Here is a 19,928-nt window from a genome sequence, read left to right on the forward strand (position 1 = left end):
ATAAGCCCTACCTGGACCAAACTTCCATGGATGATGCATCTAGGGATGGGCACTACCAGATTTGCTTCGGATGCTGGATCTGACCTACATTTTCAGATGAGTGACCAGGTTCAAGTTTTTGGAGCAGGTCCATTGCTAATATGCAAGTAACTTACTTTAAGCCCTACTCGGACCAAACTTGCATGGGCGATGCACCTGGGGATGGACACTACCAGACCTGCCTCGGATGCTGGATCTGACCTACATTATTCAGATGAGTGACCAAGCTCATCTTTTTTGAGTATCTAGGAAAATTGTTATTAGGATGCATACTAACTATAAAGAAAATATAATGAGATTGCATTATTTAAACTGATAACATTAGCCATGGTGAGCTGCGTAATCTTTGATAACCTATATTTTTATCTTGGACATAACATCTGCATTCAAAAGCTCTCCTATTGATTTGTATTCTATCAATGGACTCTAGCTTGATTATTGTTCATTATCTCCAGATTTCATCTGCTCCAAAAACTTAAACCTGGTCAATCGTCTGGAGGATGCAGATCAGATCCAGCATCTGAAACAAATCCATTAGTGTGCATCCTTAATGTATCAGTCATGCATGATTGGACAATATAGGGCTTGTAGGTATATGTACTTGGAAATGACACCTTCAATGTACTCCAAAAATATTAATCTGCTCCAAAACGTGGTTATTCTTTTATAGCTGAAATTGCAGCATCTGAAACTTTGTCTTGTGCAATGAAAATATAATTTAAAAGTGTTTACGGTAAAATCACATTTTCGTGGGGTCAATTTTTTGTGGTTTTTGTAAAAACTCGTGGTTCGTGTGGATTTGAATTCTTGGATGAAGAATTTTTGAAAAGTTATTTAACATTTTACATTGCGTGGTGGACATGAATTAGTGGGTGTCCTCATACCTCGAAAACAATGAAAATTAAACCCCAACGAAAATTTGTGATTTCACAGTATACACATCTGATTAAATGAGCAAAGAAGTACTTGAAAAAAAATATTCCAAAACTTTAAACTGTAATACTTGTAGATATACAGATAGGTAATAATGAAAAAATTGCAAATTATATAGAATTTATTTACAATGAACAGGTTCATCAGAATTTTTCTCTCATACTGTACATAAACAAACTTTCAAACATGATAATCACATTGTCAATTTTCGAGAACAATGAACAAAGAGACACCTTTACTTAAACCCACTTATCATGGAATAGAAATAAAATGTCTGAGCTGCCTCTCTCTGTGTAACAAAATTTTGCAGTGCTGAATATTTACACTGCTCAATGAACAGTAAATGTACTTTATACATGATTTTCAGATAACATGTACATTGTACATGTAATCAAAGAATCAGTTCTGTTAATATACATGTATGTGTAAGTAATTGTATATGTCACGAGATTAATTTTACACTTGATTCACATTTTTCAAGTGGCTGTACATTGCACTTTATGTGTTTACTTAGCACCATCTTGATTTCTGTACAGTTCCGCACTTCAGCACACCTCTGTCTTGTCCCTTATACAGAACAACTCACATATTCACACCCAATTACATGTATCTGTAGACATTCCTCATAAGCATACTAGAGTTAGACAAATGTCCTACAATTCACACTCACACTACCACCATGCTTCCAACAATGGTCCCAATCTGTAGTCCTGACCCAAACTCCACATTTGTTCTCTAATTGAGCACTAATGTTCGGCACTTTAAAATGGCTGTGAGAACAGACAGCTGACGTCTTTCTTTTTCTGCAGTTCCCGGTAACTTGTTTTGAACACTTTTTTCACTCGGTCGAATTTATTTTTATCGTGACAAGACCTTGCTGTATTTGACATGTCAAATGGCTCTGGAAAAAAGCAACATCAAGGAGGAATGTTTTAGATCACATAAAATAAAGATACATTTCAATTTGAATTCATTATAAAATTGAACACCTACCTTCAATGCAAAGAGGCTGCATCTGAAAATACTCGTTCTTGAATCGCATGTAGTCATCTAAGTTGTACTTTGTGGCATCCTTTATTGATATACAATCCTCATCAAACCTAGAAAAGAAGAACAAACTCTCATCGTATTCATTCATATCCATAATGATACTTTAAGATAATCACAGAATTGACTTGGGTTGTTTTGTTTATATGTACACATAAATTGGCGTATTCAAAATTTAGCATAATCACTTGGTATGCAGTTGTTGGCGTAATCATGAATTAATGCAAGACATGTCTGTGCAGTGTGTTGTACATGTATTTATAAATGATTTCTTGGCACACAATGTATTCATGAATAGTGCACATCGGTGAATGGTGTTGCCATGGAGCCAAAACCTCTAAAATATGAAGCCTGCTTTCTAAAATAGTCACACAGTATACATGTATTTCTACATAAAATTTGACAGTTTTAGTTTGATTTTAAGTTGGCACACAAGTAGACTTACACAAAGATACATTTATCAAATGTACAAATTTTTAGTTTACTCTGCATGTAGTCATACAGAATATATATTTGACCATTAACAAGATTTTATCGAATGAAATTTTAGTTTACTCTGCATAAATTGTTTGCATATCAACTTTGACCATGCCTATTTACTTACTTGAACTTATTGCTATAGTAACCTAGGAATCCCAGAAAGAGTTCCCCCACACTCTGTCCATTATCACTCTTATAGGACACAGTATCATCAAACTTCAGGTCTCGGATGTCTAAGGAACCATTGAAGCGCGCCTGTTTGGTAAAGCATAATGTACTACTAAACCATTTACAGTGAAAGCACTTATAATATATACTGTGAATGTAAACACAGGAAATTTGACTATTAATAACTACAAAGTACAAAAGTCAGTTTCACTTACTGGATAGAGTTCCTGTAGGGATGGAAGAACTGGTGGTGAACAGGCATCTGTAATTCAATGTTATGATATAAATAATCATGTATAAGGTACATGCATGTTATTCCAGAATTATTTTTTCTTGCAATGAGAGATTGACATCTACATGTATCTACTATGGAGAATCAGTAGCATGGAGTTGATTTGTTCTATATCCTACAGGTATATGTATTTGAAATTTTACATTTTGTGGAGGACATTTATTTGTGAGTCTTTTTATATCATGCATATTAGTGATTTCAAAGAACATTTCCTTTTTTACTTACATTGTAGAATAGTCTGAGAGCACTGAGTTAGAGAGAGTAACTACATTTGAAATTTTACACTTTGATGTCAGGACATTTACTTTTTTATGTACAGGACTAGTTTTTATCAGCTACAATGAAACATATGAATATTAGTGATTTCAAGATCAAAAGTCCATAAAACTTTTATAGGAGCAGTGCAAACAGGGACCTCCAAAACATCAGAGGTAGGATCAGGTGCCATGGAAGAGTGAGCATCCCTTGCCGACTGAAAAATCTGTGTCAATAATGAACTAACAATTAGTATGAAAAACGTCAAGTCAGCATTTAACTCAATGATAAACAGTATTTGCTGACAAGGTCATTGTATCAATCAAGGATCAAAATTAACATCAATTAACATAATTACAAGGACGAAGTACATGTATTTAAAATATATACATGTACATGTATGAAAACTCGCCAGTCTGAAACAAAGTTCAACCGTCAATGTATGATTATATCAATCAATCAAAAGATTAATCATGAAAATATAATCAATATACATGTACCTGTATTAATATATTACTTACTCATGCAGTAATACTTGAGTAAATGAGTATTTCTTATTCCAACACTGTTGTTGACATTCAGATCTATTTGGGCTTTGCTGAAAAAGGAAATATAGTATTAAGCTATCTGAAATAAATCATACTTTCTATGTATTAATTATGAATGCAAACATCAATGAAAATTCAATTACTTTACAAATAAAGTAAAGTTTATAACTTAATAAGTTTAAAAAAGAAGTTTACAAAATAAAAAAAAAATAATTTTTTAAAGATAAAATTAAATTACTGATGCACAATATTACTGGAAATATAACCTAATGAAATCATTATATCATGACTGGAAATATAATTACCTTACGAGATCGTTAAAGCGTAGAATTGGGACTTTAGCTCTGATGACCATAGATTCCCTCACAAAGCCTGAAGTAGATAAAAGTAAGGAACAAATCTAAGTAATGGTGAAAATAATAATTGCCTTTTCTATTTTTCTTTAAAAATAGATGTTACACCTTTATTTGATCTTTCGAATAAAATTTCAAATTACAAATGTATGAATATTTAATAAGCATCTAGTATTTATTAAGTATCTATAATAAATAAAATAATATTCTTCATCCTTTTAAAATCAATTTTGGTTTGCAAAGTGCATGTAAATTGCATCAGCATAATTGTTAGTTTTAAAATCAATGCAGAAATAATGTGATCATTTTCTTTTTAAAAACTAAGATGCATATACGTATATGAGAGGTTATTTTATGGAACATTTGTCACTTACTGCATTTATAAAGAGCTTTCTGGATGAGATAAAGAAGTTCTGGGGCTTCTCTCTTCTGGTCTATCTGTAATTAAACTCTTTCATTTTAATGATGATAAAAAAAGCAGGCACAGGAAGTTTAAAACATAGTGTATCTCTGACTAAAGGGGTGTGGGCAAGCTCTTCACAATTTTCTTTTTACACAATAAATCTATGAAGAATGTGGCGATTTTGAGTGAAAGTTTCCATGCACTTAATAAATCCATTGCAAATTTTTTTGGTAAAAAAAAGAATACCTTGTATTTTTATTATTTTATTATTTCCTTTTGTATGTCAATTTGTTCAATTGAAAAGTTCACCGAAACAGAACATGTACAGTATATAAATGGGAATAAAACTGGCACTGATCTTATTTTAATGAGTTGTCTTTATACTTACCCCATCTTCTGAGATCATAAGGCACATGTCCATATCACTCTTCATTGTCCCAAAGCCACTCATAGAGGATCCAACAATGTACAGTCCACAGTCTACATAAAATAATGAATTCTTACATGTAGAGTAGTACCGGTATAACTACGTGCATGGAGTCTCTTAATCTTCAATATATCACTTGCCACATTTCCTAGCTTTCATTTAAATCAATGTACATCTCCATGTAGCTGCAGAGCTGTAGCTATCTGCTTGAGAAAATTTGGACAGATAAAAGTTAAGCAGAGGGCTACAGATCCAAGTATTGTAAAAACCTTCCATTTATGCCGCCAATTTTTGACTGCTCACTCTGAAATATTATTTCTTGTATTACACTGTATATGCTTTTCTCTGCATAAAAAATGGTATCTGATAATTTACCATATATTTTTTAAAATCTAATTTTTGGGCAAACGTATGTTCTTTAAAAGATATTTTTACCCACAATCTCCAACATGGACTTTGGAATAGAAATTTTGAAAACCGACATTCCAAAAATATAAACGGGCTCTTTGGGACCGTTGAAAAGTAAATTAAGTATTCAAAATAATTTGAAATACATGTTTAATTATTGAATATCATCTTTAAAGCAAAGAATAGCTGAAAATACAAGAAATTATACTCAAAGTGAGCAACAAAAAAGTGGTTGGCATAAATTGATGGTTTTACAACGCTTGGATCCGTAGCTCCCTGCTTTGTCTGTCCAAATTTTCTCAAGCAGAGAGCTACGGTTCTGCAGCTAATCTTGATAAAAACTTACTTGGCATAGAAGCTTGAAATATTTTGAAGAGTACATCTCTAAGTTGAAGTTTCTGTTTGTATGCTTTGTCTGTCTGGTGGTTCTCTAGGAAGTATCGGATGATGGCCTCGGTGATCTGAAATATCACAAGGCAGTCAAAATTTTTGCAAGAAACTTAACATTGCTACACTGACAAATTGTACGAGATATTATACCTAGGATTCATTTTATGTCTACTTATTTTATAAAACAAGTATATGAGAGCAGCAGATGTTTATTCTGAACTTTTTGCAAGAATTACAAATACATGTACTTTATCTGAACTATGAGTTTGAAGCAAGGGATAAAATTAAACAAATTTACAGATTTAAGAATCATCATTTGTCAAGGTTAATTTTTTGTTTACATTGTGTATGGGATTGTATCCCGGTGGAGGGAGGGGAACATCTTTAATCACAGTACAGGATTCAGAGGGGAGGTCAGTCCTGGATTTCTTACTGCTGGAAGAAATTGGAAGGGAATCTGCAGATCTCCTACAAAGTTAGAAAAAAATACAATTATATTAAATAATGGAATACTGATTACTATGTATTGCTATGTAAGAAGTACAATTATGACAGAGATTGAGAAAAATTTAAAAATGGAGTTGCAAAATTCTGCATTGTGACATTTAAAAATGTCTGAAGGATTTAAAAAAAAACACACAAAATTTTGCAAACTTCTATATAGTCTGGTTTCAGGATCACATTTTTTAAACACAGACTAGTACACATTACCATTGGACTCTCAAAGGCAACAGACAAATCAAGATCAGAACCAATCCTACCACTTCAACTGACAGCTGTAAAATCATATCAAATTCTATATTACCGGGTACTCATTTTTAAAATAAAATTTATTGATCCAATATATATATCATATGTACATGATGTAACACCTAAAATATTTATTAATAATCATATTTTATCTACAATGCTTTTTTTGACACTGTATAACACAATAAATCTAAGAGATCCAAATACGAAGAAAATTCTTACAAGATAAATTAGTATCATCAATTCACTGTCTTACTTGCGGTTTTGATGACTAGTGCTGGGATGTCTGTGAAGCTGTGATAGAATGTCTTGTCTGATTGTTTCTCTGTAATCAACAGGAGGATAGCCAACATCCACTTGAAGATTCTGCCAGCCGTTGTTAAAGTCAAGAAAACTCGGATGCCGCAGACGATGCTGGTTAGGAAGAAAGGTGTACTGCTGCTGTACAAGCCGTGAGAAGCGGAATGTTGGATTAAATTGTGGAAAAAATGAATTTGGGTTCCCTGGAGGTCCAGGATAGTGAACTCTCCTATTCATCTCTCAGCGGTATACTGAATCCCCTGAAAGTAATGATAAAACTATAGCCATGCATTTCTATGATGTTATATGAAAAAGTGTTTTAACATTTTTACAATACAAAAATATTTTTTCACACTTTCATTGTGCATATAATAGGACATCTTTTAAATCACAGGCACCTGATAAAAACTCCAGGTGCATGTGGACAAAATCACTAACGTTAGGCCTAAAATGAAAAATGTGTTCAGAAAAAGTCCATGACATGAATGCATTTTTAAAATTATGAGCCGAACATCTCTGTCTAAATATAGGCAATATATTTTGAACGTATTGTTCTCTTACATTCCACAACAAGAGGAAAATTAACCCTTTTAGTCGAGCAGTGATAACTTCTCAAGTCACTGATGAGAAAAACGTGGTAAAATGTTGTGTACTGAGTACACATGCGTCAGAGGATATTGTGTTCTATGTGACGTAGGCAACGAAGAACGAAATGGCGTGAACGGTGTACGAAGAAATTCTACTTTCAGTTGTAAACATTTTCAATTCGACCGTTGCGTCGTAAAATATTTGAAAACACTAGGATTGGGTTAATTTAGTACTAGTGTCAAGGAATCGCTATGTCATTATGAGTGTGGACGCGTATGCCCCAAATTCTCAATCCTTGACTTTCCTCGAAACTGAAGAGGACCTCATTGGGGCCGACACTCAAGGAACTGACTATGACTACACGGATTTCACCCTACCGTCCCAGACTCAGTCTCAGACCCAAGCTTCACAGCTAGAACATGGACAGAGTCAAAGCCAGGTACGTGAATTCTGAAGGAAGATTTTACCAGATGGCAATGGCGTAATGGAGTCGCCATGTGACATGTGGCCACATGCATCTGTGCACATACTGATGCATCTTTAAAATGTTTACTTCATTCTTGTTTTATTTTAAGAGTTGTATTAAATGTCTATGTAATTTACTTTTAGTCATGTAATTTGTTCCAGGAAAAGAGAAGAATTTTATAAAATCTATTTTTAGATTCAAAGTCATTGGATAGTAATTGTGCAACTTTCATCTTCATTAATTTTAAACAGAAATGAAACTAAAGAATAATTATGTTTTTTATGCAGTGAATTATTTGTAACGGTGTACTTTGCAGGTTAATGGTCCAGAGGCTCCAGTTCAGAATGGTCTGGATAAGGGAGTTACATCGATCACCCAGGGGGTGGGGGAGCTCAATTTTGAGGAGGAGGAGGAGGAACAGTTTATGATGAAAGATCTGCCCAAGCATGCATGCTCGTAAGATCTATGAAAAAAAGATCTATGAAAAAAATTTGTTCTAATATGAAGTGTTATATATGAAATATTGAAATAATGAAAACATAGCATATTATGATTATTATCATCATTGCTTTGATTTGAAACCGTAACGATGAAACCAATTTAGGTACATATGTATGATTTACTCTTTCAAGTTGCTTTATCATGTGTTTGTAGCAAAAGGAACTTGCATATATGTTTACATTTTAATATATGAATGAAACCGATTTTTTTTAGATTTCAGTATATACATGTACAGTTCAAATGTTTATCATAATCATTATTTTCTCGTGCAGGTACTGTGGAATTCATGACCCTGCATCTGTGGTGTTCTGTAACAGCACAAAGAAGTGGTTTTGCAATGGAAGAGGGAATACTTCTGGGAGGTTTGGAAATATCATTTAACTTGCTTTGTGTTAGACTTTTAAACATTTTTTTAAAAAAGATACAAAACAACATATATCATTGAAATCTTGGTTGATTGTTTTTGCTGGAGTGAATATATAACCTTTAGATTATATTATGATTTAGACCTTAGTTTATCTTTTGTCTTCTTTGCTGACAGTCACATCATCAATCATCTTGTGAGAGCCAAGGCTAAGGAAGTGACGCTGCACAAAGATGGCCCCCTGGGAGAGACTGTGCTGGAGTGTTATAACTGCGGCTGTCGGAATGTTTTCCTCCTGGGCTTTATTCCTGCCAAGGCAGACTCTGTGGTTGTACTGTTGTGTCGTCAGCCATGTGCCACCCTTACCAACCTGAAGGATATGAACTGGTAAGTAGATTTACATTGAATTTAATGGCACTCCATCATTTTGGTGGATTGTTCAAAAGTTTCATGCAAAAATTAATCTGAACTGTTTTTTCGCCTGTTCTGCAAAGTACCAGAGATGAACAGTGTTGCTTTGATATAATCCTAATTGTTTTATATATCTGTTACTTTCTTAATATGTATTAAAACTTGTGGAATGAAAAAGCATTAAAAAGAGCACATCATCATCTTCAGCTTCTTCTCACTTGCATTGAAATCATACATTTATGAACACATTAAAATAAAAAAAATAAAAACAAGTAAAATTGCTTTCTATTATGTAGGGACCCGAGTCAGTGGCAGCCGTTGATCCAGGACCGTCAGTTTCTGTCGTGGCTGGTCAAGGTTCCATCGGACCAGGAGCAGATGAGGAGCCGGCAGATCTCGGCCCAGCAGATCAACAAGCTGGAGGAACTCTGGAAGGACAACCCCGAGGCCACGCTGGAGGATCTAGAAAAACCAGGGGTGGACGAAGAACCCACTCAGGTGTTACTAAGGTAAGGGCAAAACATAGCTGCAGATATTTGTCCGTCCATCCAGCAACAAGCCTTTAGGATTTGCTGCATGACAGATGGCAACAGGAAGGAGCATTGGATAAAAATAGTACACCGTTCATTTGTCGAAAGATACACAATGTTCTGAATGTTGAGATATAACAATATTTCTTTAGCACAAAATATAAAAAGTATAAAACTGTTTCTCAGAATCAATTTAGTTGCTTTTTTTTCTTATTTTACCTATGACCAAAATTTGAATAGACAATTTGGTCTATCTATTTTAATTCAGATCTGCATAGCCCGTTTCAACTTAAGATAGATTTGGAACATCAGAAAGGCATTAATTTTGCACACTGATAAATTGTAAGAATTTACTGGTTACTTAATGACTGCTCTATTGTCATGTTTATCATGTTTAATAGTTTCAAAATATTTAGAAGCTAAAGGAATAATGTTTTGACCTTGCTTCAAGGTCATATGGAAAGGAAAAGTGTGTTTAAGATTTGTTAATGAACTTAGGTAGTCCAAAAAGATTCTTATAAGAGCAGTATTAAATTCATAGGGGCTGCAAAGGAACATGCATTTTTTAAGCATTGTTAAAATATGTATATAATAGAATGTTATGATGAACTTTTGGTTACACTTCACACAATGATAATATATACTAGTGCATGCTAATAAAAACTTTTGGGAAGTTATAAGTTAGGTTTGTTTTCCTTAAATCTCTATGTACAAACAGGATGGAACTTATACAATCAAGATGAAAAATCATTCCATAATAAATCGATCCTTTCATATATCCTGATATTAAAAATATAACGATTGCTTAGTGCTTTTATATGTAAATGAACTCAAGGATTTATCTGCATGCATGTAAATGTTTTGATTAATCACCTTTTTCACATAAACATGATAGAGGCTTTAGGGAGAAGATTTGGACATCAGTGCAGGATGTTTGAATATACATTGGAAATCTGTAGGCTGACTCCCCTGGAAATTTTCAGATGAAATAACGTTGCTAGAACTTGCAGTTTAAGATCTAATTGGGGTGTCATTTCTATGACTGAATTGATTTTCAAGTGATTGTTTATAAGTATTGAACCCACTTTACACAATAGACTTTAGCTACATGTGTATCTCAAGCCAGGATTTATCAGCGGAAAAAACACCAGTCAATATTTTTCCTTGTAAACATTTTACAAATTACTTGTGCAACATGTACTAATTACTCCAGTATTAAGATCAACTGATTTTTCAGATATGATGATGCATACCAGTACCAGAACATCTTTGGCCCCCTGGTTAAGTTGGAGGCTGACTACGACAAGAAGCTGAAGGAGTCCCAGACCCAGGATAACATCGTAGTACGCTGGGATGTCGGCCTTAACAAGAAGAGGATCGCTTACTTCCACCTGCCAAAGGCCAATGATGGTAAAGAAAAGAGCATGTCTCTGCATAAAAATTTTATGTAAATCAATTCTTTTCGAAAGTAAACCATTGTCCTTTGAGTGTTTTAAAAAAAGTATTGTATAAGGATACTGATGTTTTTAAGTTCCTTTATAAGATAAGTAAATATATAAGAGACTCTCTGCATATGTATTGTTTAATTAAATATCATGACTTAATTTAATTTTAATTACAGAGATGAAATTGATGCATGGTGATGAGCTGAGGCTTCGTTACCAGGGAGAGCTTCACAAACCCTGGTCAGGTGTAGGACATGTCATCAAGATCCCTGACAGTATCCTTACTTAAAACTTTATGATACATCTATTTGTTAAGCTGGATTTTGATAAAAGTTACTTGTGGTATCATTAATGTAACCATACAAGTAAAGATCTGTTTGCATTAGTTTCCTGACCTGTATTAGACCATAGTGATGAAGTTGCCATTGAATTGAAGAGCAATGCAGGAGTACCTACTGAGTGCACTCATAACTTCGTGGTGGACTTTGTTTGGAAGTCAACTTCTTTTGACAGGTATGAAAAAAAAATTTTTGATAAAGAAAACAAGCCAGATGTTTTTCTAGTGACATTTTAGTTACATATTTGCCATTTGATCAATGATTACATCTTTACAGGATGCAGGCAGCATTGAAGACCTTTGCTGTAGACGAGACCTCAGTATGGGGTTATATTTATCACAAGCTCCTGGGACACGAGGTGGAGGATGTTGTAATAAAGTGTCAGCTCCCCAAGAGATTCAGTGTCCCCAACCTGCCAGAACTCAACCACTCCCAGGTGTATGCTGTCAAGACTGTGCTTCAGCGACCACTAAGTTTGATCCAGGTGAAAATTTATATCAGTATTGCAAAGATTTACAAAGATATTATGTCTATCTTTCAAAATCTTAGCAATTATTAGTTGAAGAAGGATCCCTAAATGATCAATTAATAAAAAATCTGCTTGGTTTTGAAAGGGTCCCCCAGGAACTGGTAAGACTGTGACTTCAGCCACCATTGTGTACCACCTGGCCAAACAGAACAATGGACAAGTATTGGTGTGTGCTCCCTCTAACATTGCTGTGGACCAACTGACTGAAAAGATTCACAAAACTGGACTGAAGGTGGGTTTGAGAAAATATTGACGAGTTGTTATTTTTATAAATAAAATTTTAAAAACATACAAAATTTGGAAATGTTTTCAATTTTGAGATACATTCTGCTTTTTCCAGGTGGTGCGTTTGTGTGCCAAGAGCAGAGAGGCCATTGATTCACCTGTGTCCTTCTTGGCCCTCCACAACCAGATCAGAAACATGGAAAGGTAGGCCGTGTGTGATTGTTAACGCGTCAAGTTCAAGAGTACTAATATTGTGTAGTACTGGCTTTTATTGATGTATTTCTGTTTCAGTGTCCCTGAGTTACAAAAGCTGCAGCAGTTAAAGGATGAGACAGGAGAGTTGTCCTCCACTGACGAGAAAAGATACAGGTCACTGAAGAAGCAGTGTGAAAAGGAACTGTTACAGGTACTGATGTACAGAGGTTTAGCTGGCTAATATTACATCACTGTGTTTAGATAGAAACATGCAACTTTTAAGATGCCAATTATCAATTCCTAGATATACAAATTTATGAAGTTGTCTGATGAAGTACCTGTATAAGTGTGCTCTGTATTTCAGCATGCTGATGTGATTTGTTGTACCTGTGTGGGAACAGGAGACCCCAGACTAGGAAAAATGCAGTTTAGATCAGTGCTGATTGATGAAAGTACACAAGCCACAGAACCGGAGTGTATGATTCCTGTAGTGCTAGGATGTAGACAGGTAAGATACTTACAGAACAAAACAAAGGTACTCTAAATACACTGTACAGGTTCATGTTGAGAGCCCAGGCATTGATAAAAAAACTTCTTTCAAAATTGAAGAGACAATGTTGTGTATGTTAATTATACATGTATTCTATTAACAAATGTTTCCCAATGTAGTTGATCCTGGTGGGTGACCATTGCCAGCTGGGACCAGTGGTCATGTGTAAGAAGGCTGCCCGGGCTGGGCTGTCCCAGTCCCTGTTTGAGCGATTAGTGGTACTGGGCATCAGACCCATTCGTCTACAGGTCCAGTACAGAATGCATCCCGCTCTCAGTGCTTTCCCATCCAACATCTTCTACGAAGGATCTCTACAAAATGGAGTGGCTCCAGGTAAAACTGGAAATTAAGATAATGATTTCTCAATTTTGATGTTTGAAAAATAACTATAAACATGGTTTAAGATCTTCCAGCAAAATTGGGCCCTTGGAAGTTCTCGTTTGACATGTTTGAACCATACACATTTACAGTGTTTTGGAGCATGTTGAATTTAATGTCTACATGTACATGTATGTATTTCTGCAGGTGATCGCACAAGGAAAGGACTTGACATCCCTTGGCCGCAAGGAGACAAACCTATGTTCTTCTACACAACATCTGGACAAGAGGAAATTTCAAGTTCTGGAACTTCTTATTTGAACAGGTAAACATATTTCCTGCTACAAGTCTAATTTTGTGGACTGCAAATTACACTCATCTACTGATAAGAACATGAGTATTTTGTCAGTTTTTTCTCTGAATTTCATACGCCTGATATTCTTTTTAGAACTGAGGCTGCAAACGTAGAGAAGATTGGTACAAGGTTTTTGAGGTCCAATGTGAAGCCAGAGCAGATAGGTATCATCACTCCGTACGAGGGACAGAGGGCTTACATTGTACAATACATGCAGTACAGCGGATCTCTGAACAAGAAATTATATCAGGTAAAGAAGAAGTGTAGATAATCTGTAGAATTACTAGTGCACAGTTCAGATATTTCCTCAAAAAGTGGGTTAAAGAAAAAAGTTGAATGTTTTACTAAAAATGATAATTTTATATTACAGGAGATAGAGGTTGCTAGTGTAGATGCTTTCCAAGGAAGAGAGAAGGATTTCATCATTCTGTCTTGTGTGCGCTCCAATGAACATCAAGGAATTGGTTTCCTTAATGATCCGAGACGTCTGAATGTGGCCCTTACTCGGGCAAGGTATGATTGATTGTTTATTGTTGAATACCAAGTTGGGAATATTTCACCCATATTTTTACATGAGCAAAATATGAGCTAAGAAGAAATTAGTAGAAAAAGCTATTTACATGTTATAAATTCTGAAATGCATTATGTATGAACCAGCTTTATGTTTCTTTAACAGGTATGGTATTATAATTGTTGGAAATCCAAAGGTTTTGTCAAAGGTAAGGAAATTATACATGATAACCTGTATAGATTATGCACATTGAAAAATATCCAACATCTTGACAAAATTGTGTTTTGTGATTTCTAATTGCCTCTGTTTTGGTTTCAGCAACCCCTTTGGAATCACCTGCTAACTTACTACAAGGAGCAGAAGTGCTTGGTGGAGGGGCCCCTCAATAATCTGAAGGAGAGCATGATTCAGTTCAGCAAGCCCCGCAAACTGGTCAACACCTCCAACCCAGTAAGTGGTCTCTCTATTGTCTGAGAGTTCAATATCATGTTTTATCTCTGTCAATACGTACATCTATGAAAAATTATAGGATGTGGGTAATTTTTACTTTTCAAGCTGTGTTAATACAATTACAATGTATGTGTACTTGTAAATTTCAGTTATTCATGCTTTATTTATACTAATGATTTCTAACTTCTATTTCTTCTGTGTTTAGGGAGGCCGATTTATGAGCAATATCATGTTTGATGCCCGGGAAGTGATGATTCCAGGCAGTGTGTACGATAGAAGTAAGATTCTTTGTTGCATAATTTAGATAATATCAGATAACATGCCCTATGCATTTGCCACCAAATGGATTACATCTGAGTACTAACATTTATACCAAACCTTTTTGTACCCCTGCAGGTCGAGGTTACAATGAGCCTGTGGTTCGCACTCATGATCAGCTGAGTTACATTGGTCCAGAAAGACATTACACTGGCCCCGCTCTCAACATCCCTGTCCCTGTCAATATGTTTATGGCACCCATGCCACAGCCCTTCAACGGCCAACAAGTACCAATGGGTATGTTGAAACATTGTACAGTATTTTAGAGTTTATTAACAGATTTTGTGTAAAACTTCATCACATCTTGAACATACATGTAATTTGTTGTATCAAGTAATAGAAACACTCCTGCAGCCAGAGGAAATTTTGTTAATTGAAGGTTTGTTTTAAAGTTAACTTATTAAAAACTTAGTTAAATTTTGAACATCATTTGTTGAATCAGGTAACAGAAATGCCCCGGCAGCAAGAGGAACTGGGCGTCGTCGTGGCACCAAGCCACCTCGCTATAGTAACACTCAGTCCCAGCTGAGTAACTCCCAGTTCAGCCAGGGCAACAGTCAGAGCCAGGCAAGTCAGGTTAGAAGATGGTCATATAAACAGGCCAGAATTAAAAAATTATAAATGTACATGTTTATTGGGTAATAATTTAATTTCATTTGTAACAAGTCATTTGATTGGTTAAACGGTTTTATCCATTTTGTATAAAATAACTTGCCTACGTCACAATGAGTTACGCCAAAAACGTATTACTCCACTGGATGTAACTTTTAAAATATGCTATATTTGAAGCCCTTTTCCGAAAGAAAAAAATGGAAAAATTGTATCATTGTCTACATTGAAATTAAATTATAAGGAATGAAGCTTATTTCAACTTATGTTATACGATATAACATAACTTGGGGCAGTTTACGCTTTATAAACTGCAAAGCGGTTTATAAAAAAGCGTTAACTGCCCCAAGTTATGTTATATCGTATAACATAAGTTGAAATAAGCTTCATTCCTTAATTCTGAAGCTGAACAAAATACAAGAATAGTATTTGATAACCAAATATATGTACATGTATGATTAGACTGGAACACAAGATAACAAAAATATCTAAAATGAGCATTTTCAATATTTTGAAGGATTGATTTGTTTCAAGTCATTAATGAAATATTGTCTTTCAGGATGTGTCCCAGCCCTTCTCCCAGGGACCTCTGACCCAGGGCCCCATGTCTATGAGCCAACCTTTCCAGATGAGTCAGCCAGGATTGTCTGGACTCTCCCAGCCAGAACTCTCTCAGGTTTATACTCAAACAATTTCCATCAAAAATGAACTTGCCATATTGTTTTCTTTTGAGTTTTGAGTCTTTGGACTTTTACAATTGCAAGGTTTAGTCAGTTTGTTTTTTCCAAGATAAGCAAATGGGATACTCTAAATGTACACTTATTTCATGACTACAAGGGGAGCAGTCACACTGTTTTCGTGAGGTAATGGAAAAGACCTAGGAAACTGCTGTCCAAGGTTGACTTAGGAAACAGTTGAACTGTTTCCCAAGTTGTCATGAAGAAGTGTGTTATATTTAAGATATTTCATGATAATTTTGACCATGTAATGTTGATTAGCTATATTGTAATTGTGTTTTTTTTATTACAGGACAGTTTCTTGGCGGATGACTTCAAATCTCAAGCAGACGGCATGCTGTCCCAGGACTCCACCTACCAGGGCGACCGCATGTTTTATGCATCTCAGCTGTCACAGGGTCCATTTAATTAGGACACCAGCATAGCCATCCTCTTTTATGGCGGAGTTTGTTCTTAACTGAAAATAACAATGATGCAAATTGTATTGAGAACTTGAAACTGACATGTAGCAGTGTCTAAGAATATGACGAACTGCCTGCCTTACTGCAATAGAGTCTACCCGCACTGAGTCACCATAAACTGGCACCCCGCAATCTCCGTCGGGGGGCTGGACACTCGTTCACAGCGATTGCTCCAACCACCGACGGTCCAAAATAACGGTGTGCTCACTGAAGTCTGAAGCAGATCAGACAAAGCTCAGATAGGTTTACACTCAAACAAGGGTGACCTAGCAGTATGGGGCTAGGCCAGGTCTACCATCTCTTACAAAGACACTGCCGGCTAGATTGTGTGTACAATGATGATGATGTGTTAGAGTTGGCATGTACCTATTATCTATAGAATTGAGATGATTCTGTTACTATCAGTAGTCTGCGTGATACAGTCATGTCGCCACACTAAGACAGCCATCTCGTCAACCAAAAATTGATTGTCACTTTATATCTGATTATTGTAATTGCCATCATTTGTTGCCATTTGTATCTTTATTCAGTTTCTGTGCTTTGTTTTCTTTTTTTAACCATCGACTAGTAACTCGGGTTCTAATTTTTGACTTGGATGGAGTGAATTAGATTAACGATACCTGCGGTGATTCATGAATGTCAGCACTATTAAATTACACGTTCTGTGATTTATTATCAAAGGGATAATATTTTTTGGAAATATAAAATCGGCCATTTCACAAGAGAAAATGATGGACAAGAAATTTTTTATTCTTGGTATATCTGCAAAAATCGGCTATGATCGCTGTTCTAAAACCCTGCATCCCTTTTGTTTTTACATGAAATTCTTTCATCTGTAATCAATTACATGTGTAGGTGCTTTACATGTATAGCTTAAATGTGTGTATTAATTATTGAAGACCTGTGTCACTCTGTCTACAAATAAGGGAATTAGGGACTGGGCAGTTTAATTAAATCAGCTTGTGGTAATTGGAATGCAAACAGCTTGGAGGGGTTATTTTTCATACTACATGTATCCAAATTGGACTATTTGGCACTTTCTTGATCGGTGTAATGATGTTCTCTTCAGGGTTTGCTCTAAAATCTTTTTTTTATTATAAATTATTCCTTATTTAGTTTCTGTGTGTAATAAAACATTATTCTGCAATTTTTTTTATGTTTTAATTTATTGTATACATTTAAGATAATATTTATTATAAACACTGCTTGAGAAACGTAAACAAACAAACAAATTCAAAGAAATGTGGTCCCCCGCTTTCAGTGTCTTTGTGGATGATTTGTCATTATGTTCCCCAAACGGAGTTTGGGAACATATTGTTTTTACTCTGTTTCTTATTATTATTCTTTTTTCTTCTAATTTCTTCTCCGGACTTTTTTTGTCCGCGAGTGTTCTCAGAAACTGTTCACCCAACTGAGCTAAAACCTTTTTAGGGTTAATAGGTGTGTAGTGTAGGTGTGCGGAACGAAGGTCATTTTGCCCGCATACGCATGCACGTGCGTGCGCGTGAAGTGAGTGAAATGACTGATATACTTGATAAAGTTATAACTTTTACATTTTTTGATGAAATGATTTGAAACTCATTATATAAAGATATATTAATAGTGTAGATAATGTGACACTGTCAAATTTGCACGAATTCACGCGCATGTACGTGCGCTTCGCTCTGATTGGCTGAAACAAAAATCTCAATATCTTTTCTGTTTTATGAGGAAATGCTTTGAAATTTAAAACAAAGGCATACTTTAGGATGCCCTATAAAACGATAATTAAAAATTGTCATGAAAGCACGCGCATGCACGTGCGCTGCAATCTGATTGGCTTAAACTATAAATGGCTATAACTTCCTTGTTTTTCAACCAAACAGCATGGGATTTAGATCATAGACAGACATAATGGACTCCTAGAAGAGGATATTGTCATTATGAACATGCTTGCACGTGCATGAACGCGCGCTTCGCTCTGATTGGCTGAAACAAAATTCTCAATATCTTTTTTGTTTTTTGACGAAATGCTTTGAAATTTAAAACATAGGCATGAATTAGGATATCCTACAAGATGATATCGAAAAATTCATGAAATCACGCGCATGCACGTGTGCTGCAATCTGATTGGCTGAAACTTTAAATGACTATATCTCATTTGTTTTTTGAGGAAATGCTTTGAAATTCGAAACATAGTCAAACATTAGGATATCCTGCAATATGATATACAAAAAATTTAAAGAAATCACGCGCATGCACGTGTGCTGCAATCTGATTGGCTGAAACTTTAAATGGTTATATCTCCTTTATTTTTTGACGAAATGTTTTGAAATTTTAAACTTAGTCATTCATTAGAATATCCAACAATACAATATAGAAAAGAAATTATGAAATCACGCGATTGCACGTGTGCTGCAATCTGATTGGCTGAAACTTGAAATGGCTATAACTCTCTTGTTTTTAGACCAAAGAGGATGGGATTTATAACAGAGATAAATACAATGGACTCCTACAAGAAGGTAGGGCCATTGTGCACATGCAGGCACGTGCGTGCATTTGGAACGATTGAAATAAAAAATACACTTGAATGAGTGAATTTTAATTCTTTTGGACTGAATGCTTTAATATATAGTTAATTAAAATATATAATAGATAGCGTAGACAAGACGACATGGTCATAAGCACATGCATTCACATGCGCACGGGTGCAATGCTAAAATTTGAATATAATTGGTATCCTACCGGAAAAACGTTGTTAAAGTCAAAAATGCACAGAATTTGTCTTATTTAAAGAAGCTTACAGGGAATATGGCACGAAAAGGAAGTTGGGGAGCGTTTGGGGAACATCTGTAACGGTTCCCGTTACAATTAGCACTAGTTTTTGTTATGACATGTCAAATATGAACTTTCTATCATATGTCATTTAGAAATTATCACCGAAGTTGAACTCTTTTTTATTAGGTCAATCATGAAGGTCAAGGTCAAGTGGTCAGAAGTCATATTATTTTACCTCATAAATATTCTAAACAATGAGTTATCTGATTGGTTCTAAGTTATCATGTGATCGGGACTTAAAACTTCATATTTCCCGGCCATCGGCACGCTTTTCATCATATTCCACCTCTTCAGAACACCTAGTGTATTTTCCCACAATATAGTTCTCGCTCATTGAACGAAAACTTCCGAGAGAAGTAGACGTCACAATAGCCTGGTTTACGTCACAAAACTGATGACAATGTGTTGAACGAAGGG

General features: G+C 35.2%; 2 protein-coding genes across 3 annotated transcripts; one reads left to right on the forward strand and one right to left on the reverse strand.

Moving 5' to 3' along the window:
• Positions 1 to 1,075: 1,075 nt before the first annotated feature.
• Positions 1,076 to 7,475, reverse strand: LOC134236463 (poly(A) RNA polymerase GLD2-like). The gene is made up of 14 exons (XM_062718649.1): positions 7,355 to 7,475; positions 6,750 to 7,053; positions 6,085 to 6,211; positions 5,700 to 5,814; positions 4,907 to 4,998; positions 4,490 to 4,553; positions 4,068 to 4,134; positions 3,732 to 3,812; positions 3,627 to 3,630; positions 3,243 to 3,294; positions 2,883 to 2,929; positions 2,624 to 2,754; positions 1,966 to 2,072; positions 1,076 to 1,873 (listed from the first exon to the last, which is right to left on the reverse strand). The coding sequence occupies exons 2-14, from the start codon at positions 7,028 to 7,030 to the stop codon at positions 1,734 to 1,736; spliced, it is 1,308 nt and encodes a 435-aa protein (XP_062574633.1). The 5' UTR covers positions 7,031 to 7,053; positions 7,355 to 7,475; the 3' UTR covers positions 1,076 to 1,733.
• Positions 7,476 to 7,602: 127 nt separating this feature from the next.
• LOC134236446 (regulator of nonsense transcripts 1-like) lies at positions 7,603 to 17,465 on the forward strand. Of its 2 annotated transcripts, none has more exons than XM_062718630.1 (24): positions 7,603 to 7,820; positions 8,164 to 8,303; positions 8,621 to 8,710; positions 8,890 to 9,099; positions 9,420 to 9,632; positions 10,891 to 11,063; positions 11,275 to 11,373; positions 11,503 to 11,611; positions 11,713 to 11,920; positions 12,051 to 12,197; positions 12,306 to 12,394; positions 12,482 to 12,596; positions 12,750 to 12,893; positions 13,055 to 13,268; positions 13,461 to 13,578; positions 13,702 to 13,858; positions 13,979 to 14,121; positions 14,285 to 14,327; positions 14,438 to 14,569; positions 14,775 to 14,847; positions 14,966 to 15,124; positions 15,330 to 15,463; positions 16,056 to 16,172; positions 16,526 to 17,465. In XM_062718630.1, exons 1-24 carry the CDS (start codon positions 7,641 to 7,643, stop codon positions 16,643 to 16,645), a joined length of 3,327 nt encoding a protein of 1,108 aa, XP_062574614.1. In that variant the 5' UTR covers positions 7,603 to 7,640; the 3' UTR covers positions 16,646 to 17,465. The 2 variants fall into 2 exon arrangements, with proteins under 2 accessions (XP_062574614.1, XP_062574615.1); XM_062718631.1 differs by having other exon boundaries at positions 15,330 to 15,454.
• Positions 17,466 to 19,928: the final 2,463 nt, after the last annotated feature.

The sequence above is a fragment of the Saccostrea cucullata genome, unplaced genomic scaffold, assembly GCF_032062105.1.
Source record: "Saccostrea cucullata isolate Sc308-1 unplaced genomic scaffold, CSIRO_AGI_Scuc_v1 ctg42, whole genome shotgun sequence".
Lineage (NCBI taxonomy): Eukaryota > Metazoa > Mollusca > Bivalvia > Ostreida > Ostreidae > Saccostrea > Saccostrea cuccullata.